Source organism: Enhydra lutris, unplaced genomic scaffold, assembly GCF_002288905.1.
Source record: "Enhydra lutris kenyoni isolate GAN:26980312 unplaced genomic scaffold, ASM228890v2 scaffoldscaffold26, whole genome shotgun sequence".
NCBI lineage: Eukaryota > Metazoa > Chordata > Mammalia > Carnivora > Mustelidae > Enhydra > Enhydra lutris.
In genome coordinates, this window is record NW_019154110.1 from 27,416,491 (window position 1) to 27,442,526 (window position 26,036).

The following is a 26,036-nucleotide window of genomic DNA, read 5'->3' on the forward strand; positions in this document are numbered from 1 at the left end:
CATATGATATGACCTGTGTTACGTGGACAATGGGACAGAGACTTTTTCTTCTACTTAAGGCAAGTTTGTACTGCTGGATTTTTTTTTAAATAAGCCTACAATTCATTTACAAGATCAAATCTTTATAGGAAGATGATTTTTTTAAAGAAGGTATTTATTTATTTAACAGAAGGAGCAGGCAAGCACGGGAAGGGGGAGCGGCAGAGGGAGAAGAAGGCCCCCCTACAAGCAGGCCCCCTGCTGAGCCAGGAGCCTGATTTGGGGCTTGATCTCAAGACCCTGGGATCATAACCTGAGCTGAAGGCAGTCACTTAACTCACTGAGCGACCCAGGTGCCCCTATAGGAAGATAAAATAACAAATACAGGAAGTTAGGGAATAGTGTCATAATGTTACCCTTAATCTCACCACACTGTAACTTTTATGGTTTCCATTCAGATGTATTTTTCCTGTGTACTTTAACAGTTGTATTTGTATTTATAATCTGTATGTAATTTTTGTATCCTGTTTTTAAAATTTAATGTTACATATTATATTTTTCATTTTGCTACACAATTTTTGTAATTGCCATTCTCATATGCTGCATTATGTTACATCAAATGAGTGGCTTTAATGTATTTCTTCTTTGCTGGAAATTTCCATTGTTTCCAGTTTGGGTGATTACAATAATGCTGCAATGAAAAGCTGACTGCTTCCTTGTGTTAGAGTCTCACAATTGGGATTATTGAATTAAAAGAGCATGGGTATTTCATGTCTATTGACTAACATTAGCAATTGCATTAGAAAGTGGTTGCACATAATTATATTCTCCCCCCAGTAGCATATGAGAGAGTCTGTTTCACAATACCCTGGCCAGATATTAGATATCATATATCTGATGAATAAGGGCCAAAAAAAAAAAAAATGGCACTTCCCTGTTATTTTCACTGGCATTATTGGTTACTTGTATATATTGGCTTGCTGTAGTTTCTCTTTTGTGAATTTTGTTTGCATCTTTTGCTCATTTATCTGCTAGGTTCTTAACATTTTTCTTAATATTTTCCATCAATTTATGCAACTTCTATTTAATTAAGATGTTTTCCAGATGTGCGAAAGTTTTACATTTTTATAAAGTCAAATCTGCTTTTTTTTCCTTAAGATTTTATTTATTTATTTGAGAGAGAGAACATGAAAGGAGAGAGGTCAGTGGGAGAAGCAGACTCCCTGCCGAGCAGGGAGCCTGATGCGGGACTCAATCCCAGGACTCCAGGATCATGACCTGTGCCGAAGGCAGCTGCTTAACCAACTGAGCCACCCAGGCGCCCCAAATCTGCTTTTTTTCTTGGTGACTTATATTGTTTAGAAAGTTGTTTCCATGGGATAAATAAATATTAAAATGAAATTTAAGATGTTTGAAGATTTTATTTATTTATTTGAGAGAGAGTGGGAGAGAGAGCACGAGCGCGGGAGAGCAGAGGGAGAGGGACAAGCAGATTCCCCACTGATCATGGAGCCTGAGATCGTGACCAGAGCTGAAATCAAGAGTTGGACACTAGGACAAGAAGTGAGGAAGTGGAGGGGCACCTGGGTAGCTCAGTTGGTTAAGCATCTGTCTTCTGTTCAGGTCATGATCCCAGATCAACCTCCACATTGGGCTCCCTGCTCATCGGGCTCCCTGCTCCCACTCTTCCCTCACCCCCTCCTCCCTGCTCGTGTTCTCTCTCTTTCTCTCTCTCTCTCTCAAAAAGATAAAATAAATAAAATCTTCAAACAACAGCCACAACAAGTGAGGAGATGGAGAAAAGCATACTCATATAGGATGCATTATACAGGTAAAGCTAACAGGACCTGCTGATGAATCAGATGTGGCAAGAGGAAGGAAAGAGAGGAATCAAGGTTGACAGTTCAATGTTGGTTTGAACAACTAAGTGGGTAGTTGTCTTTTACTGATATGAGAAAGGGCAGGAAAATAACAGGTGTATGGAAGAATCCATAATCCTGGTTTGGCCACATCATGCTTCAGATGTCTATTCGTTACCCAAATAGGAATGTCAAATAGACAATTGGAGCTCAGTGAAGATGTCAGGACTGGAGATACAAATTTAGAATCATCTGCATACAGATGGTATTTATAGCTATGAACATGGGTGATACCTCTTAGGGAGAAAGTGTAAGAGGAGAATAATAAAGGATGTAGGACTAAGCCCTGGAGCATGCCACCATTAGGAAGTAAGCAGTGGAGAAAGACCCAGCAAAGGGAATAGGTCATCAGTGAGGTTGGAGGAATGTTGGAAGAACAGCTTGCCATATAAGTGGTTAGGGGTGCCTGGGTGGCTAAGTCAGTTAAGTGTCCAACCCTTGATTTTGGCCTATGATTTTTGGTCATAATGGTAGGGTTCTGAGATTGAGCCCCATATTGGGTTCCAAGTTCAGTGGCGAGTCTGCTTGAGATTGTATCTCTCCCTCTCCCTCTGGCCCTTCCCCTGCTCACACACTCTCTAAATAAATAAATACAATCTTTAAAAAAAATTTTTTTAAAGTGGAGTGGTTAATGTGTACCACCCAGAAATGCAAGATGAAGAGAGGTAACCCCTGGTGCTATCAGTATGGCAACTGGTAACCTAACAAGAACTATCTCAGTGAGAACATGGGGTGGGAGAGCCTGATTGGAGTGGACTGGAATGAATGGGAGATGAAGTAAAGTAAGAGACAATAATATCATTCAAGAAATCTTGGCATGGAGAAGAGCAGAGAAATGGAGTGATAGCTACAGAGGAATCTGGGTCCATTTTTCTCAAGATGGGAGAAATCTATCATGTTTGGAAATGATCCAACAGAAAGAGATAAATCTAACATGGGGGAAAAAATGGATAATCACAGGAGCAGAGACCTAGAGAAAGTGAAGTATATGGGATCCAATGCACGAAGAGTTGGTTTTTGATGGGAACAGGGTCTTTCCTTTAATGAAAGAGGAGGAAAGGCAGAAAGTACTTATGGGCTGGCAAACTTAGTGGGGAGAGGAAGTTCTCATTTGCTTCTGTCTTCTCAATGAAGAATCAGCCAAAATCATAAATTGGATGTGGTGGTGGAGGAATTGTCGAGGATTAAGGAAATGAGAAAGCACCACAGTCATTTGGAGTGTGTGAGAGTACACTTGTCAGGGACAAGTAATAGGTTCTCTGCAGTGTTGTGCACCCATGTGGACATGAATTTAAAGCGGTACCAGTCATCAGTAATCACGTTTGATTCACAAGCACCAGAAATGAATAGAGTTTGGTAAATGTAGTGGCCCTCAACAATTGTTCACTGAATAAATAAATAAATGAGTGGAGTGTTATATAAAACGTTTGGACAGGGAAGGAGGAAGGAAAATAAAGAACGAATGTGTATCTGTCGTCTTACAACCTACCTAAAGATAAAACACAATTATTTGAAAACAAAGCCATATTTCAACAAACACAAACATACGAAGTTTTCAACTTAAAGTTATTAATTCTGAAAGAAATGCAGGGTAATCACACACTTAAGATAGGATGAAGTTAATTTGGGAAAGCATTCCTGAAGTTAACTTCCAGATCAGAGTTTACACTGATCTGTACACTAGGTACAAGTGTTAACAGAAAGCAGAGGTAAAATAGAGAAAACTAATAGACATTAATAAGGAAGACGGGTAATATGGACTATGTTGCATATAGTCTTGAAGAAATGGAAACAGACCTGGAGTTTGGAAGCAGCGATGATAATAATTATATAGTGTAAGGAGTAACCTCTTCATGCTAAGCACCAACAGGTAACTTAGTTGACAATAGCTGCTATTTATCTGGTCCCTGCCTTGTGTCCACACACAGTGTTAGTTTTTTTTTTTTTACATATTTATGATTTCTAATATTCACAAACAGTCCACAGAATTGCACATTATTTATTTATAATCAAAATTCCTTTTCACAGATGAGGGAATTGAGACCCAGCATTTCAGTCATTTCCCAAAAATATCACAGAAAGGAACTGAGGTAGGATTAACCCAGGTCTCTGATTCCAAAGGCCATAGTCAATGGCACTTAATTTATTTATTTTAAAGATTTTATTTATATGACAGGCAGAGAGCACAAGTAGGCAGAGAGAGAGAGAGGAAGGGAAGCAGGCTCCCTGCTGAGCAGAGAGACCAATTCGGGGCTCGATCCCAGGACACTGGGATCATGATATGAGCTGAAGGCAGAGGCCTTAACCCACTGAGCCACACAGGCGCCCCAATGGCACTTTATTTAATTGTGTATTCCTGCCATTTCCCTTGTGCTTAGCACAGAGGCCTTCCCAGGATAAATGCTGAGCAGCAAGAATGACTCCAAAATGTAAATTAGACAACCTGCCTTCCTACTTAATTCAAAGGGGCGCCTGGGTGGCTCAGTGGGTTGAGCCTCTGCCTTCGGCTAGGTCATGGTCTCAGGGTCCTGGGATCCAGCCCTGCACTGGGCTCTCTGCTCAGTGGGAAGCCTGCTTCCCCTCAGCCCCTGCCTGCCTCTCTGCCTACTTGTGATCTCTCTCTGTCAAATAAATAAAATCTTAAAAAAAAAAATAAAATCGGCCCCTGGTGTTCTCTACCTCAGTCATTTCCTAACATCCATCAAATTTTGCAGTTATGTTGTCAGGTTATTTTCTGGTGTCTTTCGCCAGTATTAAGACCCAGGAGGCCAGAGAACTTGAGTCCTGTTTAACTTTTGACTTTCCTGAGATGTGCTTTTCTATTTTTTTTTTTAAGATTTTATTTGTTTATTTTGAGAGAGCGAGCACAAGCAGGGGGAAGAGGCAGAGGCAGAGAGAGAAGCAGACTCCCTGCTAAGCAAGGAGCCTGATGCAGGACTCAACCCCAGCACCCTGGGATCATGACCCCAGAGGCTTAACCGGCTGAGCTACCCATGTGCCTGGATGTGCTTTTCAATACAGGAGTCACTGACCACATGAGGAACCTCTGAATTGAGATCTACAATAAGTGTAAAATCCATACTCGATTTCAAAGACTTGGCTTGAGAAAAGAATGTGTAAGATCTCATCCATATTTTTATATTGATTACATATCGAAAAGATAATCTTTGGATAAACCGGGTTAAATTTATGATTAAAATTATTTTCTGTTTTGCCTTTTAACGTGACTACTAGATAATTTTTACTCACATAAGTGCCTCGCGTATTTCTAGTCTCTGGGACAATGCTGTTCCAGGGCCTAGTACAGGGTCCTGCCCCTATTTTATTGCGCGAAATAACCAATGTTAAGAGACCGAATGAATGGATGAATGAAGAGCTATGGTCTCTGCCTCTTTTTTTTTTTTTGTCAGAGAGAGAGGGAGAGAGAGCGAGCACAGGCAGACAGAATGGCAGGCAGAGACAGAGGGAGAAGCAGGCTCCCCGCCAAGCAAGGAGCCCGACGTGGGACTCGATCCCAGGACGCTGGGATCGTGACCTGAGCCGAAGGCAGCTGCTTAACCAACTGAGCCACCCAGGCGTCCCTGGTCTCTGCCTCTTATTAGGAAAATAGAATATGGCATTATCCTGTAAGTCAGGAGATCTGGGTTCTGGTCCAGGTTTACTGGAAATATTATGCAGCCTTGGACAAGCAGTGCCCCACTCTGGGTGTCAATTTGCCCATCCGGCAGCTAATCTCTGAGGTCTCGAAGTCTATGAGAGTAAGTGGCGGAGAAAGGTGGGGAAGCCTGGTACAACAGGACTAGACTTCTGTTTGGCTCCAGCCTAACACTAGGGCTTCGGTCGACGGGAGGAGGCAGCAAAAATCACAGACTAGAAGCCCCGAGTCCCGCGCCGGGACCGCCGGCTTCCTCGGGCCGACGTCACTGGGGCGCGACGGCGTGGTCCTCCCGTCCCCGAGGCGGCAGCGGTTCAGAAGGTTCCCCCCGGCGAGGGCGAGCGCCGAGCTAATAGAAGGTCAAACAATACTCGAGTCTCTCTAATGCTCAGTTTTCAGCAAACCACCTTCTGCCACCCTCCTCCCACTTCACCCTTACCCGGCACAGGAAGCCAGGGGATCCGAGTCCAGCCCCAAGCGTCCAGTGCTGGACCCTAGCGCGGCTGCGCAGGGCACGTGCGCTTCTCCGGGGTCCCGGCGATTGGCTGTGACGTAACTTCCGGCGTGAGCGGCGAAAGCCGGGAGGGCGAGCGAGAGAGCGAGCAGGCAGCAGGCAGCAGGCGGGCGGGCGGACGGCACGGAGGGAGGGAGCGAGCGAGCGAGCAGTGAGTGAGCCAGCGAGGGCGGCCGCGTCCCTAGAACAGCCGAGATTCTACCCGTCCCTCTGATCCCCTCCCCGGAGCCCACAGCGCCTCCGGTCTCCTGTGGAGCGGACACGGCCCGGCCCGGCCATGGCCTCGTTGCTGAAGGTGGATCAGGAAGTGAAGCTCAAGGTAGCGGCACCGGTCCGGGCCTCCTAACCCCTCGCTTCGATCCCCAAGCAGTCCGACCGGCTTCCCACTCCCCATGGCGTCTTTGTCTCCCTGGGGACACCAGCTCTGAGCTTCCGCTCAGCTCAGCCCAGCCCCCCACTCCCGGAGATGGCATCGGGGGAGAGGATAATATAGGGTGGCCTTCTGAACCGCGTCTGGTGGTGGAGAGCCCTGGTGAGACCTCCGCAGACACGTGGTGGACTCAGCACTTTAGGCCAGTGACAGCTGGAAGTCCCCCAGCTCAGCAACGTCCCCGCCTCCGGATGCTACTGCTACTCTCTCTGCCCCTACCCTTGGTGTCAGACCTGCTTGGTATCAAAGGCTAGGTCTGGATGGGGGCTTGGCACGTTTGTGAGCTCATATCTCCCCTGTCTACCTGCCTTTTGTTTGCTTTCAAATTCAGACAGCTTCAGACTCAGGGAGGGAGGGTGAGAGGGAAGACAGGTGGGTGCTACTCTCAAGCCCCGCTTCCCTCTCCTGAGATGGAGAAATGGATCCTCAAAAAGATAAAGTATTTACAGTCTGGGGGCCTCTCAGCTTCTCATTACAATTATAAGGTGAGGGGAAGACAGCTGGATTTGGGTTTTCCCATCCTGCCGGTACCCCTGTTGCCAGGTACTGACTTGCTGTTACTGAATTGCTCTCTTTGTTAATTTTAGGTTGATTCTTTCAGGGAGCGGATCACAAGTGAGGTGAGTGCAATAAATAGAAAAATAAGCGTTGGTTGATAGTTCGGAATTTCCCAGAGAAGAGATCTATAGAGAGAGACTTTCCCGCAGTTATTAATTGAAGTGTATTTTCCTTGATCTTTAGGCAGAAGACTTGGTGGCAAATTTTTTCCCAAAGAAGTTGTTAGAACTTGATAGTTTTTTGAAGGTGAGAGAGACCCTTTTCTTTTTTTCAAATTCCACCCCCCCCTTTTTTTTTGGCTCTGGTCTTTCTGTCAAATGGGAGAAATCATGTGTTGATTCTACTTTGTTTTGTACAGTAAAACACTCTATTTCTTGCCCTTCAAATGAAATACTTCTTTGTTCATTTTGAAAAGACTAATGTTGTTTTGGGGGTGGGTGTCTGTCTTTCAGGAACCAATCCTAAACATCCATGACCTAACTCAGATCCACTCAGACATGAATCTCCCAGTCCCTGACCCCATTCTTCTCACCAATAGCCACGATGGACTGGACGGTGTGAGTGTCCTGCATTTTTCTTTGTATTCTGAAGCAGTAGTTCTCTATTCTCTGTTCTCTACTTCCTAGTCAATTTGAACATGTACAGAGGAAACAGTGGGATTAGGCTCTAGGAATGAGGGCTTTTACAGACATGCTGATTCCAGTATACCACTTTTAGACCCTGATTTTCATTTATAGCATGAAGTGTATAGCCTGATGCTACTCTGTCCTAGAGTGAGTGCCACATAGGACTGATAGCTGCAGGTTCCCTCAGGTTGTCTGCTCTGTCCCTGTGGCTCTAAGCAAGAGTTTTCTCACCTATGTCAGTGTCTTATTTTTCTTTTAAAGATTTTATTTATTTATTTGACAGAGAGAGATACAGTGAGAGAAGGAGTGCAAGCTGGGGGAGTGGGAGAGGGAAAAGCAGGCTTCCTGCCCAGCAGAGAGCCCGATGCGGGGCTCGATCCCAGGACCCTAGGATCATGACCTGAGCCGAAGGCAGACGCTTAACGACTGAGCCCCCCATGCACCCCTGTGTCAGTGTCTTGAGTATTGTTACAGGATGAGCAGTTTTTGTTGTGTATTGGACTGTAGTCCCAGTCTTTGTTACATATCTTTAGCACCTAGTGCTTGTCAGTTACATGACCACATTTTATAATAACGGTGATAACACTGGATTGTTGTTTGAGTTACTGTCTCATTGATAGAGCTTGCAATTCTGGAAAGCAGAAGCTGTCATAATCAACTTTGTATCCCCAGCACCTAGTTCTATATCTGGTACATAACAGGTGCTAAGCACATGTTTGTTGATTGAATATTGTGCTTCTTTGTGAAACCAGAAGATGTGTATCTATTCCCTTAATGATCCTCACCCTGCATTGACTGGTTCATTTTTCCTGTTGTTTATAGTATCCACCCCTCCCCCCAAGTGCTTAATATGTCAGTTGAAAGGTTGATCTTCCCAGCTAGAGTATAAGTTGCTTTGTGGCAAGAATCTTTCCTTAAAGCCCTGTATGTGCTTAGAAAATTGTGTATAAATTAAAACAACCTATGGGGCAAAGTTACCCGAAGGGGAACTTGTGATGGGGATATGGGTGTCAAGAGCAGGCTAATTCCTGTCTCTATCCGTAGCCCACTTACAAGAAGCGAAGGTTGGATGAGTGTGAAGAGGCCTTCCAAGGTAAGAGCCAGCCCTACCCCACCTACTCCCTGGTTTGCAGCCCTGAGCAGGGGGATTGATCTGGCAGTCTCTGATCAGGAAATAAGATCAGACTTGATTTTCCAGAGTTCGCATTCCCGCGTTCTCCAAATATGGTCATTATTTAGCACCCAAAACCTAATGTCCCAGTAAACAGGGAGGGCTTTGCTTAGTGCAGACTGCCAAGGGAGAGAGGTTGGAGGTGGCTGCACATTTCAGGTTTTTCACAGAAGTTCCACATTATTTTCTCTTCAGTAATCGTTGGTACATTAAATCTTTAGAGCGTATTTTCATTTCCTTGTTCTTCAGACTTTTGGCATACTTCAGACACTCATTTGTTAATCCATACATTTTCTTTTTTTGATTCTGTTGGTGGGGTCATGGTTTGTAGGCAGGATTGTGGCAGATAAAAGGCAGAGTTCCTAGCATCTCATGGCTCTGGGGAAGGAGAGAGAAATGTGGGGGGTGGGGGTGTTAATGTCCTGCCCTCCACCCCAGTCGTTTGACCTTCTTCATGTCCCTGCCAGGAACCAAGGTGTTCGTGATGCCCAATGGGATGCTAAAAAGCAACCAGCAGCTAGTGGACATTATTGAGAAAGTGAAACCTGAGATCCGGCTGCTGATTGAGAAATGCAACACGGTGAGGCAGGGGCTAGTGACCTATGGGCTGACCCCCAAAAGCCTGGTTTGAACTATGAAAAATGTTGGATGTGGGGCAGGAAGCGTGGAGATGATAGAGGATTTAGCACATGAAGTATCTTGGCTCCCTTGCTCCCGGCATCTGGTCCTAGCTAGCAGCATGGGCTGTATACTTCATGGCTTTGGCAGAAAAAGCAAAGGTCCTCATATGTACATATTGGTCCTCTCACCCTTCAGGTCAAAATGTGGGTACAGCTCTTGATTCCCAGGATAGAAGATGGGAACAACTTCGGGGTATCCATTCAGGTAACGTGCTTGCATACAAACTGGAGAGGAAGGTTCAGAAGGCTTACTCTCCTTTTCAACCTGCTTTGTTTGTTTTCCCCTGGTCTGCTCTTTGGATGACATGGAAATGACTTGACCTCAACACCTGGGTTTGTTTTTTGTTTTTTTTTTTTAGGAGGAGACAGTTGCAGAACTAAGAACTGTTGAGAGTGAAGCTGCATCTTATCTGGACCAGATATCTAGGTAGGGCTTCTTGGGCTTAGCCCAGGAATTGGGGGCTGGTGACGTGGCAAGCACCGTCCAGGGTCTCCTGCAGCTTCCTCCTCTTCTCTCTCCTTTTAGATATTATATTACAAGAGCCAAATTGGTTTCTAAAATAGCTAAATATCCCCATGTGGTAAGTAAGGGTTTGGGGTCTGAGGGTGGATGTGGAAGGGAAAGGGAGGAGTGGCCATTTCCCAGCAAGAGCTGCCTATGGACAGGCTGGCCTCGAGAACTAGCCTTGTCCTCCCTCCTTTCAGGAGGACTATCGTCGCACCGTGACAGAGATTGATGAGAAAGAATATATCAGCCTTCGGCTCATCATATCAGAGCTAAGGAATCAGTATGTAAGTAGCCTTGACCCCTGCCCACAGTCACCCTGGCTGTTTGTCCTGCCTCTCATTCTCTTGCCGCTCCCTAGGGTTTGAGATGGAGGATGGAGTGGGATAAAATGAAGAGGGTAAATTCTCATCAGCTGAGCGTTGAGAATTAGGAGCTCATTGAGAGTGTGTGGCTGAGAGTGTGTGGCTCATTGAGAGTGTGTGGCTTTCTGTCTGGATGGCAGGGAGTGCTGTGCAGTGTAGTTATGAAGGTGTGGGCAGTGGAGTCAGACAGGCTTGGGTTCAGAGCCAGTTCTTCCTATAATCTGGCCTTGAGCAAGTTGTTGAACCTTAAACCTCAGGTTTTTCATCTGTAAGATGGAACATCGTATCTATGGCATGAAGATGGGTTTTTTGTTTTGTTTTGTTTTTTACAGAGATGTTTTTTAAAAACGAGTGAAATAGGGGTGCTTGGGTAGTGCAGTTCATTAAGCATCCAATTCGTGATTTCAGATCAAGGCATGATAATGTGTAGTGGGACTGAGCCCTGCATCGGGCTCCACAGTCAGCCTGGAGTCTGCTTGAGGTTCTCTCCCTCTGCCCCTCCCCTCACTCATGTGCATGTGTGCACTCTCTTAAATAAATAAATCTTTAAAAAAAAAAAAAAGTAAAATAGCACGTTGAAAGACCCAGTACCAATTGTTGGTTATGATAGGAGCTCAGCAAATGTTAGTTGTTATTAGACACCTGGGGCCTGGGAAGCTCCCAGGGATCCCTGGTGTGCGGGGGATAGAGAGCAGAGGCAGCCACCCTGGGCTGGGGTTCCAGTGAGTGAGATTGGGATTCTGCATATGATTGCTTGGGGCTTTGTGGGGGTATCTGGTTTCTTTGGGAGGTTGGGGTGGAACAAATTTGATTCCCTGGCCTCTTCTCCCAGGTCACTCTACATGACATGATCCTGAAAAATATCGAGAAGATCAAACGGCCCCGGAGCAGCAATGCAGAGACACTGTACTGAGGCCAGGGCCAGGGCCAGGGGACTCTGTGAGTCTGGCTCAAGACCGACATTGCCTTGGTTTGTTACATGACTATCGTGATGGGGAAACTGGCTGGAAATAGTAATCACACCTCTCTCTGTTTTTAGTTAGAGTCTAATGAAACTCTCATGTAGTTCTGTGACGTGTTTACCTCTTTTTTCAGGCCTCAGGAACTCTTCTATTTCCTTCCCTAATGCCCCACACCCGACATGTCCTAATTTCTGGAGAAGTCCAGCTTTGTGTGTGCAGGACGTTGGCACAAGAATACTTGTGTTTTCTCTCCCTGCCCTCGCCCTCCTGTGTCTTGAGCTTTGTGTCGTTTTTTTTTTTTTCCCCTTTTGTTGACTAGTTGATTAGAAGCTGAGGGAACTGGAAGGAAAGTGCTAGGTGTTGGGGGATGTTGTCCAGCTCCTCTCTGATGTAAGGTTGGTGTCTCTTGCCACTGTGTGGGACATTGGATTCTCCCCCCAGTTTCCCTGATGATAACTTAGGGTCTCCCATCTGCATACATCCCACCTTGAACCTGATCATGACAAGAAACACCTTAGGCCTTCTGCCAAGTCCCTAGCTCCTTGAGATGTTTTTAAAACTAGGATTTTCACATACATATACGTGTGTGATAGACACATACATACAGACATGCACGCACATGCCTTCCTACTCCATCATCTGATTTCCCCATCCCATCATCTGTTGTTTTCCTGTGTCCCGTCACCCCCATCCCATGAATTCTGTCACACACACATCATTCAGAAGCTGATAGTAGTCAGTCCTCACCTACCGGGGCCCATCGTTCTGCTATTACATATATAGCCTCTCGGTGCCCAGAGGCTGATGAATTGGAGGAGAGATGAGAAGCAGAGGATTTGGGGGATGGCCTCTCCCTCTGTGACTCGGGTCTTTTGGGGCGTCATTGCAAAGGCTGGTCCTCTGACTCCTGGGTGCCTCTTCTAGGCCAGTTGTAAATCGGGGTGGGATGTCTGCCGCTGTGAAGGCCAGATACTGCTGCTTCTGCCGGGCTTTCCTGTGGGACAAATAGTTCTCTTATTTATAGTGTTGTGCTTCCAAGGAAAGCAGCACCTGCGTATATGTGTGTGTGTGTGTGCGCACACCTGCGTGTATGCATTGTGTGTATGTGAAAATCTGCTGGGCAAGTCAAAACCACGGAAGAGTTGCCTCCTGTTCCTCAAATCTTCCCGAGCTCTCACTTGTTACAGCTTTTCTCCTAACCCTCATCAAAGCCCCACTTTCATTCTGCCGCTACTGGAGGATCCGTATCTGCGGTCAGCCTGCCAGTGACTCTCTCTGTGTCTGTTTCTGACTTTAATTCTTCCCCTGTCTTCCTCTTGCCTTTAACCCCAATCACATTTCCACCCAGCTGCATCATTTTTACTCCCGGTATGCTATAGAGAAGGAGTCAGGATGCTGTCTTCCCATGAATAGTACTCAGTAACAAACCAATTGCATTTTAGTTGGGCAGTGCCCCTACCTACCCTCCAGATCCCTTCCAGCTAAAACCCTCCCCCCCTCCCCACCATGTGTTTCTCAGTTTCCCTTTTTGTTTGTTGGATTATTCTGCTGCCCCTTCTCACTCTATCACCCTTGGATCGTAATGTAAAATTCTTTTACCATGTCAAGAAATTATTAAAAATGCAGGTACTTTGACCTCTTTCTAAAGCTGCAGACCCTGGTGCGATGCTCTGGTGGCTAGGGACATGCCCACACTCAGGTGCGTGCCTGTGGAACCCCCCACCTCCACGTACACCTCCAGCCACCCTATTGGGTGTTTTTATACCAGTTGAGCTGCCTCTTTTCTCTCAAATAATGGAAAGGCTGAGGCTTCTGCCTACCAAGAGGCAGGGGTGGGTCCTTCATTTGTGGTCAGTCTGAATTATGTGAAAGTTAGCTCTTCCCAAACCTAAGCTGCTTCTGTCTAACCTGCCCAGATGGCAGTGCCTTTCTCCCTCTGCCCATTGATACCCAGGAACTGCCAGTAGAGGCTGCTCTAGTTCCGTGGCTGGGGGATCACCTGGTTTGAGGCACAGCCTACCAGCTCACTTTCTTGACCTTCGACGAATTCTCCCCACTGAATAGTGTCTTAAATTTCTTGAGGAGATGCCAGGGATTCCTGCTTTGGGTTTTCCAATGACTTGGGAGGGCTGTCTAGGATTCTAGCTCTCTCTGAAATAAAGCTTCCTCAACTTCAACCTTGCAGAGTAGCCTTTTGATACCCAGTGATCCCCTCACTGATTCTCTGCAAAAAGAGATTTAAGGTCTGAAACAGTGGAGGAACGTCTGCTGTATTCTGTTTCAGAGCTCGGTAGCAGTAGTTAACAATTTTTGAATGCCTCCCCTGTGTTGGGCTCTGTTAAGTGCTTTATGTGAATGACCATATTTAATTTTCATGACTCTGGGGTAGGTGACTCCTCCCTTATGGGTGAGGACAGTGAAATTCATGAGAAGTAACTCCTCTAGGTCCCACAGCGTAGTGATCTGACCGCTGAGCCCAGGTGCTCACCTTTCCTTTCCCTCTGACTAGCTAGAAGAGACCTGATACTTTTACCAAGCAAGGGCTTGGACTCTGGCAGCTGGCCAAGCACTTACTGCTGAACTGGGCCGTGGGTTGTGGGAATATTGGCAGGTGGTGCCTGCGAGGAGGCAGGGAAATGGATAGTTTTGGCGCCTGCCTGCAGCACACGCACTTAACTGGGCGTCTGAGGTTTGCATTCTCCCTCAGACCTGTTCTGAGTGCAAGGTGGAGTTTCGAGTTAATCCACATGGCCCTCTAGTCTGGTCTGAGTGACAGCAGTCAGGACTCCTGTCGGGCGGCCGCCAGGAGCCCAGGGGCAGGGGAGCGCCTATGCACGTGGAAGGAGTGCCTGGAGCCAAACCACGGAACAGAAAATTGGAACAGAATTATATAAATTAAGGTCAGAAATTTCCTGTCCAGCCCACAGGGTGGAGTTTTCTCCATCCCTATCCATCCTACTGAATATAAGCCCTGATTTGATGTTAGTAACTGGAAGGAGCCGCTGGTAGGACTCTCCTTAGCTCTCCGCATTCACCATGAATCTCAAGGTAGTCCTCGTATTCCTGGCACTGTCCCTCATTACCATCTTTGCCCTGGCCTATGTCTTGCTGACCAGCCAAGGTGGCTCCAGCCAGCCTCCCCGCTGCCCCTCCGTGTCCCCCAGTGCCCAGCCCTGGACACACCCCAGCCAGAGCCAGCTGTTTGCAGACCTGAGCCGAGACGAGCTGACAGCTGTGACGAGCTTCCTGACCCAGCAGCTAGGGCCAGGCCTGGTGGATGCAGCCCAGGCCCGCCCCTCGGACAACTGCATCTTCTCGGTGGAGCTGCATCTGCCCCCCAAGGCCGCCGCCCTGGCCCACCTGGACAGGGGGAGCCCCCCACCTGCCCGGGAGGCACTGGCCATCGTCTTCTTTGGCGGACAGCCCCAGCCCAACGTGAGTGAGCTGGTGGTGGGGCCGCTGCCACGGCCCTCCTACCTGCGGGATGTGACGGTGGAGCGTTACGGGGGCCCCCTCCCCTACCACCGCCGCCCCATGTTGGGAGCTGAGTTTGCCCAGATGTGGAAGCATCTGAAGGAGGTGGAGCTACCCAAGGCCCCAGGCTTTCTGGCTTCTGTCTTAAACTACAATGGCTCCACTTTGGCACCTCTACATGCCACCCCCAGTGGCTTGCGCTCAGGGGATCGTGCTACCTGGATAGCCCTCTACCATAACATCTCAGGTGTTGGGATTTTCCTTCACCCGGTGGGGCTGGAGCTGCTGCTGGACCACAGGGCCCTGGACCCTGCCCGCTGGGCTGTCCAACGGGTCTTCTACCTTGGGCGCTACTATGCAGACTTGGGACAGTTGGAATGGGAGTTTAAGGCTGGCCGCCTGGAAGTGGTTAGGGTTCCTCTCCCCTTGCCAAATGGGGCTTCATCCTTGAAGTCCCGGACCTCCCCAGGTCCTCTCCCCCCTCTTCAGTTCTCACCCCAGGGCTCCCAATACAGCGTGCAGGGGAACCTGGTGGCATCCTCCCTCTGGACATTTACCTTTGGTCATGGGGTGTTCAGTGGCATGAGGATTTTTGATATTCGGTTCAAGGGCGAGCGAGTGGCCTACGAAGTCAGTGTCCAGGAGTGTGTATCCGTCTATGGTGCCGATTCACCCAAGACAATGATGACCAGATACTTGGATAGCAGCTATGGACTTGGCCGTCACAGCCGGGGCTTGGTTCGGGGCGTTGACTGCCCCTATCAGTCTACGATGGTGGACATCCACATATTAGTGGGCACAGGGACAGTCCAGCTGCTCCCAGGGGCTGTGTGTGTATTTGAGGAGGCGCAAGGACTACCCCTTCGGAGGCACCACAATCACCTCGAGAGTCATTTCTATGGTGGTTTGGCTGGCTCGGCCCTTGTAGTCAGGTCTGTGTCATCTGTAGGCAACTATGACTACATTTGGGACTTTGTACTGCACCCAAATGGGGCGCTGGAAGGGCGGGTTCATGCCACAGGCTATATCAACACGGCTTTCCTGAGTGGGGGTGAGGAGAGCCTCCTCTTCGGAAACCGTGTGGGGGATCGAGTGCTGGGGGCAGTGCACACGCATGCCTTCCACTTCAAGCTGGACCTGGATGTGGCAGGTGAGTGCTCGGGTGAGGACTGAGACTCGGGGTGGAGCAGAGGGAAGGGAGACCCCCAGATGGAGCCAGAAGCAGCAGAGGGGCACAGGCCGGCACGACAACATACTGTGGTAACAGCAGGGGCTGATGGAGCGTATTCGGCTGCAGTCGGCCTGAAATCCTGGGCGTGCTGGGCATCTACCCTCCGCCTTGCAGGGGTGGTTGTGAAACTTGGCTTAAATGCAATGGCCAGGCCTGGCGGCCTTCGTCTTGATTGCCTCTGCGGCTAGTGAATTTGCCCCGGCAATTGGGGCTGGATTTGGGGCTCTTGACTTTTCTTCCTGATTCTGGGTGACAGTGGAGGAGGGGAAGCAGGGGCCTGAGCAGAGGTAGGAAGCAGCCTAAGGAGGTTTTCAGCGTAAAGGTGGTCCTGGGGCATGGGGGTGGGGGGTGCTAGTGAGGGTTGCTTCACAGGATTTCGTAAAACAGGACATAGGATGGTGGCCCCACCGTCGTCCTGGGGAGGGTCATCCCACCCCTGCCAGCACATGTCCTCACCGCTGGACCTCCGGGAACACAGCAGGCATGCAATAGGCTTGCTGCAAGTGTAGAAAGGGATTTCTCAAGCGGGGCTCAAAGCAGAGAGAGGACTTCCTGCTCCTGGCGGATTTTCGTCAAGAACAAAATAATGAATTTAATCAAATCACGGACTCTTAGACCCAGAACGAAAAATAGAAATCTACCAGACCCTCGCCAAGCTGAGGAGGATGGGGGGAGAAGGGGCAAGAAGTGGCTGCCCAGGTAGAATGCTTTGTAACCGCGCATCTTTCTTGTTAAACGGTTTCTTTCCCTCTAGACCATAAAGATGCGGTTTGGGGTTGGAGGAGAACTAAGAAAATAGAATGACCGAATGAACCTATTACCTAGATTATTCTTTGACATATTTGGAATAGGACTTGGATTTGAAGTTTCTCTTCAGCACTTTTGGCATTAAAGAGCCTTGTCTCAGGCAGTGAAGTTGAGTCACAGGTCCTGGATCCCTGGAGTGTGGAGCTCGAGGGACAGGCAGCAGAAGTGCTGGCCTCAGTAGGGCGTGCTCCGTAGGGTGCTGGGTGCCTTCACCATCAGTCCTGTTTAAAGACACTGACACCCCAAACCTGCAGAGCATCGCCAAGTGCCAAGTGGGGAAGATGGGTGTACGTTACAAGTGCAATCGAGTTCTAGGGAATTTTCAGACAATATAAGATCTAAATCTACTCCCGGAAAAAAACAAAACAACAAAACATCGAAGTGGTCCCCACCTTGTGGAGATGGAAAGCAAAGTTTCAGAGCTGGGACGAAGATGCAGGGCACTCTGGAGGGAGACTGGGTTTTTCCAGCCAGCCTCTCCCAAGACAAATCTCTCTTTCATGGTTCCAAGAATGTAACTAGCCACCTGCGTGTGCTTTTCCACTTGCAGAGCTCAGCCACAGAACAGCTTTTATTATGTCCGCTGTAGAGATCGAGAGAGAGAAGTAAAGAATCAGCCCAATGTCTACCGGGTAGACCGGTGCTAACAGAGCTCTGCGGTGATGGATATTTTCCATCTGCGTTGTCTGATGTGTTGGCCACTAGTCCCGTGTGGCCAGTGTGACTGAGAAACTTGAATTCTCAAATGGAACTAGCTACTTGTGACTGGTCGTAGCCATATTGAACGGGGCGAGGTTCAAAGAGGATGGGCTAGCGCTCGAATCCAAGCCTTCTGGCTCCCAGAACGGTGCTCTCTGACGAGCTCTGCTGCCCTTTGTCAGGCCAGCGCAGTGGGCATCGTGGGGGAGGACAAGGGACTCTCTCACCTGGTGTGGAACTCCTCTCCCCCCTCCCCCGGCAGGGCTGAAAAACTGGGTGGTAGCTGAAGATGTGGTGTTTAAACCTGTGGCAGCCCCTTGGAGTCCAGAGCACCACCTGCAGCGGCCACAGCTCACCCGGCAGGTCCTCGGAAGGGAGGACCTCACAGCTTTTTCCTTGGGAGAGCCCCTTCCCCGCTACCTTTATCTGGCTGGCAACCAGACTAATGCCTGGGGTCACCAGCGCGGGTACCGGATCCAGATCCACAGCCCCCTCGGCCTACACATGCCCCTGGAGAGCGACATGGAGAGGGCCCTCAGCTGGGGGAGGTGAGGAGGGTTCCGGGCACTGGGTGGTAGGGAAGGACTGGTCCTCTTCCCCGATCCCAGCTCTTGAAGACCCCAACTCACTGCCCTTGGTTTACCATTCACCCTTGTGCCTCCCCTCAGCTCCAAGTAGATATGGGATGGGAAATGCTCTCCCACAGAACCTGGTCCAAAGGACTTCGAGGCCGAGAATGGCCCCTGACATTTCCTGACACCACCTTCCTTCAACATTCCTGGTCAGATACCAGCTCGTGGTGACCCGGAGGAAGGAGGAGGAGTCACAGAGCAGCAGCATCTATTACCAGAATGACATCTGGACCCCTACTATGGCCTTTGCTGACTTCATCAACAATGAGACCCTCTTAGGAGAGGTTGGTAGCCCTAAAGGCAGAGGAGAAGGGCAACTAAAGCCCGACATCTTGGCTGCCCAGCCCCTGACCGTAGGTTGGAGGGAATGGTAGGTTTCCAGTTCTCCGATCCAGGGGCCAATGCAGGTCATCCCTCGTGAGGTGAGATTAGTCCAGGGGACAGTGAACACCCTACGGAGCCTCTCACAAGGTCACCCCGCCTGCTATGTGGACCTGGGGCTGGGCGGAGGTGGAAGTGAGACCGAGGCTAGAGGTTGGGGACTGTGGCTGAGGAGGGGTGGGTCTCCGGGTTTCGCCTCCCCAGAGTCTTTCAGCCTCTCCCTCTTCCCGCAGGACCTGGTCGCTTGGGTTACAGCCAGCTTCCTGCATATCCCTCATGCTGAGGATGTCCCCAATACAGTGACTCTAGGAAACAGAGTTGGCTTCTTGCTCCGACCCTATAACTTCTTTGATGAAGATCCCTCCATCTTCTCCCCTGGCAGCGTCTACTTTGAGAAAGGCCAGGATGCTGGGCTCTGCAGTGTCAACCCCGTGGCCTGTGTCCCCAACCTGGCGGCCTGTGTCCCGGGCCTGCCCCCTTTCTTTTACCAGGACTTGTAGCCCCAAGGGTGTACTGGGACATGGAGGGGAGTTGCTGAGACATTTGTACCTTTCTCTGTTCCCACTTCCTGCTCCCTTGACTCCTACCCTCTTAACATTCATTAGGAAAGAGTCTCCCACACTGAACCCCTATATATCCCTTCTGTTAATTCTTATTTCCAGTTCCTCTTGTTTAAATGATGGATGTATACAAATGATATGATTATTAAAAAATTCAAGTGAAACACCACAAATTCTACCACTCAGAAACAGCTAGTGTTCACATCTGGTGAACATCATACCAGACATTTCTTTATGCATGCGCATTGGAATGGAAGAATAGGTAGAATCTTGTAAAAATAGATGGTGTGTGTGATTTATAATAAAAGGTACTACAAGATTTTTTTTATTGCTTGTGTTTCTTCTATTTGACTTTGGAAGTATCTAGAATCCCCCGGAGAATATTAAGGACTCTGGCCAAGGAAATTAGCAGGGGAAGAAGAGAGGGCAAGAGGGACAGACCAGGCCAAGGAATGCTGCTTGGGAAGCTTCGGGGCTGGGGGTGGGGGTTTCCTTGGAAGCAGAACAATAGTTCCAAGTTACAGGAAAGGGAACATCTGGCCCTGGAAGGTGGGGGTTGGAGGAAGAAGCCGGGGTGAGGGGGACAAAGGGCTCCTCTGCGCAGACCTAGCTCCTTACCAGTGCTGCTTTTCCAGGCTCAACTGGTCAGTTGCATTATTTTTAAACCCCGCTCTCCTGCTGCCTCCCCCAGCTCTCCGCAGTTCCAACCCTGACCCAGAGAGCTGAGTCTGATTTGCAGCCTGGAAGACAAAGCCATGTAAGGTCTGTGGAAATCACTGCCGTCCTGCTTCAGGCCCGCCCCACAAGCCTGGCCTGCCCCACCCCCTCCCCAGCCTTCCCGTGTCCTTCCCACCCTCCCCACCCTCAGTATCCTGAGCAGCTGAACACTGGGAACCTCAGCCAGAGTCCAAGAGCCCCCCTACCCCCCGCCTTCCCTCCATATAGGATAAGAGAGATCTCACTCTGCTGACCTGAGAACACACGTCTCTACTCTGTTTCACGGACAATGAACCAGAAGACCACTCTGGTGCTCCTCGCTTTAGCCGTCATCACCATTTTTGCCTTGGTGTGTGTCCTACTAGCCGGCAGGGGAGGAGATGGGGGTGAACCCGGCCAAGCTCCTCACTGTACCTCCATGTCCCCCAGTGCCCAGCCCTGGACACACCCCAGCCAGAGCCAGCTGTTTGCAGACCTGAGCCGAGACGAGCTGATAGCTGTGACGAGCTTCCTGACCCAGCAGCTAGGGCCAGGCCTGGTGGATGCAGCCCAGGCCCGCCCCTCGGACAACTGCATCTTCTCGGTGGAGCTGCACCTGCCCCCCAAGGCCGCTGCCCTGGCCCACCTGGACAGGGGGAGCCCCCCACCTGCCCGGGAGGCACTGGCCATCGTCTTCTTCGGCGGACAGCCTCAGCCCAACGTGAGTGAGCTGGTGGTGGGGCCGCTGCCACGGCCCTCCTACCTGCGGGATGTGACGGTGGAGCGTTACGGGGGCCCCCTCCCCTACCACCGCCGCCCCGTGTTGTTCCGAGAGTACCTGGACATAGACCGGCTGATCTTCGACAGAGAGCTGCCCCAGGCTGCTGGCCTCCTCCACCACTGCTGCTTCTACCAACGCCAAGGACAGAACCTGGTGACGATGAACACAGCTCCCCGAGGTCTACAGTCAGGAGACCGGGCCACCTGGTTTGGCCTCTACTACAACATCTCGGGGGCCGGGTTTTTCCTGCACCCCGTGGGGTTGGAGTTGCTGGTAGACCACAAGGCTCTGGACCCTGCCCGCTGGACCATCCAGAAGGTGTTCTTTCAAGGCCGCTACTATGAGAGTTTGGCCCAGCTGGAGGACCAGTTTGAGGCTGGCCTGGTGAACGTGGTGCTGGTCCCAGACAATGGCACAGGTGGGTCCTGGTCCCTCAAGCCCCAGGGCCCCCCCGGTCCACCGCCTCCTCTGCAGTTCTATCCCCAGGGCCCCCGCTTCGGTGTCCAGGGGAGTCGAGTGACCTCCTCATTGTGGACTTTCTCCTTTGGCCTTGGAGTTTTCAGTGGCCCCAGGATCTTTGACATTCGCTTCCGGGGAGAACGACTAGCTTATGAGATTAGCCTCCAGGAGGCCTTGACTGTCTATGGTGGAAATTCCCCTGCAGCAATGCTGACCCGCTATATGGACGGCGGCTTTGGCATGGGCAAGTACTCCACTCCCCTGACCCAGGGGGTAGATTGCCCCTATGGGGCCACCTACGTGGACTGGCACCTCCTTCTGGAATCACACATCCCCAAGACAATACGCGATGCCATTTGCATATTTGAACAGAACCAGGGCCTCCCCCTGAGGCGACATCACTCAGATATCCACTCCCACTATTTTGGGGGCCTTGCAGAGACAGTGCTGGTGGTCAGATCTGTGTCGACCATGCTCAACTATGACTACGTGTGGGATATGGTCTTCCACCCCAACGGGGCCATAGAAGTCCGACTCCACACCACCGGCTACATCAGCTCAACCTTCCTCTTTGGTGCTGCCCGAAGGTACGGGAACCGGGTTGGGGAGCACACGCTGGGCACGGTCCACACCCACAGCGCCCACTTCAAGGTGGATCTGGATGTAGGAGGTAAGACATCCCTGGGGAAGCAAGGATTCCTGAAAAAGTATCTCTTTGCTTTGGGGTTTGTGGACGTTATCCAGGAAAGGACGAGTTGAGCGGGAAGGTTGGCTGCTGCATTTTCTTTTGCTCCCAGCTCACTGGCTGGGTACAGAGCTGCCACCCTCCCCCAACATGACCTCATCAGAAAATCTTGAGAAATGGCAAAGCTCAGGGAGGAGGAAGGATCTGGGCTCACAAGATCCCCTTTGCCCTCGTCCCTCCCTTGTTCTCACAGAGGCCCCACTTCAGGGAGGTGGCCATGTTTTGTAGTTCATTCCTCTGTGTCTGGCCTGTGGCGCCGAGGTTTTGGAGGACCTGTTTGCCTCTTGCCAAGTCCCTGGCACACGCACACTGGTCATATAGCCCCAGGTTATACGTTTCCTCTGGGAGTGAGCCCCCGTCTTTCTGGGTACCATACCCTTAAACGCAAGGTGGTAGAGTGGGTGCTGTGGAATGTTCTGATAGCTCCCGGGGTTGGTGGTCACACAGAGAGACACGTGATGTCTTGGAGTCCGCCTCCTCGCTTTGAGTCCACCACCCATTTTATTCTGGCCTGTCTGAGATTAGTCAAAGCCTTGCTGGGCCGGCCTTCTCTCTGCCCCTTCCACTCTTCTCCCTCTCAGATCCAGGGCCCACCTGCCCGCCCCTGCCAGCTTGCTGCCCCGTCTGGCTCCATCTTTCCCAGAAGGCCCTTCCCCTCCAAGCGCAGCTCCAGCCTGCCCTTCAGCTCCCCCACCCCCCCACCCCAGTGTGGCCTTAGCCAGGCCCACACCCTTCCCCGTCCCCAGAGCGCCACAGGTCAGTCAGGCTTCCTGCTTTTGCTCCTGTGTCGCCCCCTCCTAGAACGCCAAGCTGGGTCATCTTTCAAGCCTGAAAGGCACCCAGGAAGGCCCCCTTTTCCTGCCTGCACCTGTATTCCTGTGACCTTGGACCTTGAATGTGCTCCTCTCACACTGGCCGCCTTTCAGGCCTTTACCTTCCACAGCCTCCGTGAGAGCCGGAGGAAGGGGATGGGATTTCACTCCCCTGTGCCTCCCAGGGCTGAGCCTGGTCCTCTCCAGTGTGAAGGGTTAGTGAATTAGTCCCTGAAGAAATACTTTACAGGTCAACAGCTTTGGCTGAAAGACCGGAGGTATCCTGGGGAGGAGGAGGGAAGCAGGGTCACACTCCATCCTGGGTTTCTCCTTGGCCCCACTCTGAGGTGGTGAGTGGCGGGGAGGGGACAGAGTCCAGAGGCAACAGGGCAGCTGCATGACTGGCCCTCCCTCCCCCCCACCTCCATCCCTCCCCTGCAGGACTGGAGAACTGGGTCTGGGCTGAGGACATGACCTATGTCCCCACGGCGGTCCCCTGGAGCCCCAAGCACCAGGTGCAGAGGCTGCAGGTGACCCGGAAGCTGCTGGAGACCGAGGAGCAGGCCTCCTTCCCCCTGGGAGGCGCCCTGCCCCGCTACGTGTACCTGGCCAGCAACCACAGCAACAAGTGGGGTCACCCACGGGGCTACCGTGTCCAGGTGCTCAGCTTTGCAGGGGAGCCACTGCCCCAGAACAGCTCCTTGGAGAGAGCCTTCAGCTGGGGGAGGTGAGTGATGGGGTGTCAGAGAGAAGCTGGGGGAGGAATGAGAGGGAAGGGCGCGTTGGGAGCTCGGTTCAAACTGTACTGGAGCAGAGGTGAGAGCTGCGTTGGGGTTTCCCAGTTATCGAAACGCAAGCTCTGGGCATATGTTCCCGGTGCCGGGCGAAGGCCTGGGCGGGAGAACCCTTCCCCATTCTGGGTGTGGGGAGAGGCTGTCCTGTGAGATGGCCAGGGGACGAACAGAAGGGTGTGGAAAGAGGTTGGCCCACCCATCCCGGGGGGGCACCAGAGTCATTGTGTGAATGAGACGGGAAGCCCGGGGTCCATGCACTCAGCCCCCTTCCATCATCATAATCAGGCAGCAGGACGGGGTTAGTGACCGTGGAGGCCTGACCAGTGCCTCCCTAGGTACCAGCTGGCCGTGACCCAGCGGAAGGAAGAGGAGCACAGCAGCACCAGCATCTACAATCAGAACGACCCTTGGACTCCCACCATGGAGTTCGCTGACTTCATCAACAATGAGACAATTGCTGGAGAGGTCAGCTCACCCTAGGAGGGTCCTGGGAGGGAGACCAGGGCACAGAGATGAACCCCACCTCCTCTGTAGTTCCCCGAAACCGTCTGGCCTCCCGAGGCCTAGAGCTGACTCCTGCCTTCCCACATCTTTACCTCCTGAGGGAGACTTCTCAAGCTGGGAGCTCATTTGCTGAGACACTGGCTGAGGCCCCAGGGTTCGAGGAGGGCTGAAAGGCGAGCTCTCTTGTGTCTAACCCTTCTCTCCTTTCTGGCTTGACCTCTGAAGGATTCATTTATGAATGTCAGCCTTTTCTGCCTCTTAAACCCTGATCTCCCTACTCCGTCCTCATCTCAGTCATAGATGGGATGGGGGAGAGTGAGGGACAGGTGAGCTGAAATCGCCTGTGGGTGTCCTCCCTCTGGGGTGGGTGAGCCAGCGGCACTGTGATGAGAGATGTCAGAGGTAGAGGGCCTGGGTTGGGACAGGGAGGAGGGGTTTCTCCCAATATGAAATTGACCAGGCTTTGACTCCTAGGCAGGTAGGAAAAAGTGCTTAAAGACTTAAGATCCTTTCTCAGCTCAGGTCTTGATCTCAGCATTGTGAGTTCAAGGCCCACGCTGGGTTCCACTATTGGGCTCCACGCTGGGTGTGGCGCCTTCTTTAAAAAAACAAACAAACAAAAAAAAACGACTTAAGATCCTTTTGAGGGAAAGTGGGCTAGTGAGCTAAATCCTCACATCCACGGCTGCTGTAGGAGGCAGGCCTGTCCCTCACGAAGCCAGGCCTCAGGATCCTCTTTCTTCTCCTCTGCCAGGACCTGGTGGCCTGGGTGACAGCTGGTTTCCTGCACATCCCACACGCGGAAGACGTTCCCAACACGGTGACTGTGGGGAACGGTGTGGGCTTCTTCCTCCGACCCTACAACTTCTTTGATCAGGACCCCTCCTTCGAGTCTGCAGACTCTGTCTATTTCCGGGAGGACCAGGATGCTGGGGCCTGCGAGGTCAACCCCCTGGCTTGCCTTCCCCAGGCTGCTGCCTGTGCCCCAGACCTCCCCGCCTTCTCCCACGGGGGCTTCTCTCACAACTAAGGGGTCCCCGGGATGGGGAGTGTGCCAGGGGCCTCAGGGCCAGGCTGTGGGGAGAGGAGCAGTGGGTGCTGGGCCAGGGGGCCTGATGCCCTCTTTTCCTTCCTTCCACCTGGAAGCTCCCCGCCTCCCCTTCCCCCCAGGCCCCCTCCCTATGGCCCTCCCTGACACCCCCTCCCTGCTGGGAGCATCCTGAGCCTGTGATGCCTGGCACTGGGGGGGGGGGGGCAGAGATGCAACTGGGCTTTGTTGACCCCAGACCTGCTGGGTTCCTGTCCCAGAGAGAAGAATGGCCAGCTGATGCCTGGACGGATGGCCAAGCTTTTCCCAGAAGACTCCTGTGTTTTTGCTTTCTGGTTTTCCCAAATCTTTTTAACCCATCTCCGAGCCTCCTCGCTTCCTCCCTTGGGGGGTGAGGATGGTGTTGTTGCACTGGGAATAGTGCCCTAGAAACCCTGGCATAGTTCCCTTGAAGCCCCAGGGCAGGGTTCCTGCCAGGCCGACACCTCCACGGATGAGCTAGAAGGGGTTCCTTAGCCCACATTCCTCTTATCCAAGTCCTCCTCGCCCTCTCCCTTCCCCCGCCTACTGCCTCCTCTTCCTGTTCCTACTTGTTCTTATAGCCTGGGATTTGTCTCCCATCCCTCAGAGGACGTTCCTCTGTCCCGATGCTCCCCTAGTCTTTATTTCTAATGTAGGTCTCTTCTCCTGGCTCTCTGCCCATGGAAGTCTCAAAATGCAAAGGACGTCAGTTTCAGAGGACAGCCCCTGTCTGTCCCCCTGTGTCTGTTACAACTGGAGATAGAGTGGACCCCACCCCTGTCCCGGGGCAGGCTGTCCATCATGGAAGTTCTCTCCGCCCCCTTTGTATTCACCGGCTTTGCACCCTCTGGCAAAAGGAGGGCCACACAGCAGCAGCTCAAGTGAGCCCTTGAGGCGGATGTGTGGGTACTGGGGTAATGAGCAGTGGTCATTCATGCCAGGGGTGTGAATGAGCCCATGTACTCCGCAGCAGCAGACCCTGATGGCAGGTGGGCACCAAGGGTGGGAAGCAGTGAGACCTTGGAACT

General features: G+C 51.2%; 3 protein-coding genes across 7 annotated transcripts; all 3 read left to right on the forward strand.

Annotated features, from left to right (window-relative positions):
• Positions 1-6,126: 6,126 nt before the first annotated feature.
• On the forward strand, positions 6,127-12,999 carry LOC111151323 (proteasome activator subunit 3). 3 transcript variants are annotated; one of them, XM_022509235.1, is made up of 11 exons: positions 6,127-6,386; positions 7,085-7,117; positions 7,239-7,301; positions 7,508-7,612; positions 8,726-8,774; positions 9,320-9,432; positions 9,627-9,737; positions 9,892-9,959; positions 10,059-10,113; positions 10,238-10,324; positions 11,235-12,999. In XM_022509235.1, the coding sequence occupies exons 1-11, from the start codon at positions 6,345-6,347 to the stop codon at positions 11,313-11,315; spliced, it is 807 nt and encodes a 268-aa protein (XP_022364943.1). In that variant the 5' UTR covers positions 6,127-6,344; the 3' UTR covers positions 11,316-12,999. The 3 variants fall into 3 exon arrangements, with proteins under 3 accessions (XP_022364943.1, XP_022364945.1, XP_022364944.1); XM_022509237.1 differs by having other exon boundaries at positions 9,669-9,737; XM_022509236.1 differs by lacking the exon at positions 6,127-6,386 and adding an exon at positions 6,837-6,982 and having other exon boundaries at positions 9,669-9,737.
• A 546-nt stretch (positions 13,000-13,545) lies between these two features.
• LOC111151322 (amine oxidase, copper containing 2) lies at positions 13,546-19,457 on the forward strand. Of its 2 annotated transcripts, none has more exons than XM_022509233.1 (4): positions 13,546-15,988; positions 17,838-18,123; positions 18,362-18,491; positions 18,822-19,457. In XM_022509233.1, the coding sequence occupies exons 1-4, from the start codon at positions 14,401-14,403 to the stop codon at positions 19,086-19,088; spliced, it is 2,271 nt and encodes a 756-aa protein (XP_022364941.1). In that variant the 5' UTR covers positions 13,546-14,400; the 3' UTR covers positions 19,089-19,457. The 2 variants fall into 2 exon arrangements, with proteins under 2 accessions (XP_022364941.1, XP_022364942.1); XM_022509234.1 differs by having other exon boundaries at positions 17,838-18,042.
• A 609-nt stretch (positions 19,458-20,066) lies between these two features.
• LOC111151363 (amine oxidase, copper containing 3) lies at positions 20,067-25,105 on the forward strand. 2 transcript variants are annotated; one of them, XM_022509334.1, is made up of 4 exons: positions 20,067-21,754; positions 23,083-23,368; positions 23,771-23,900; positions 24,694-25,105. In XM_022509334.1, the coding sequence occupies exons 1-4, from the start codon at positions 20,155-20,157 to the stop codon at positions 24,967-24,969; spliced, it is 2,292 nt and encodes a 763-aa protein (XP_022365042.1). In that variant the 5' UTR covers positions 20,067-20,154; the 3' UTR covers positions 24,970-25,105. The 2 variants fall into 2 exon arrangements, with proteins under 2 accessions (XP_022365042.1, XP_022365043.1); XM_022509335.1 differs by having other exon boundaries at positions 23,083-23,294; positions 23,778-23,900.
• The last annotated feature ends 931 nt before the right edge of the window (positions 25,106-26,036 follow it).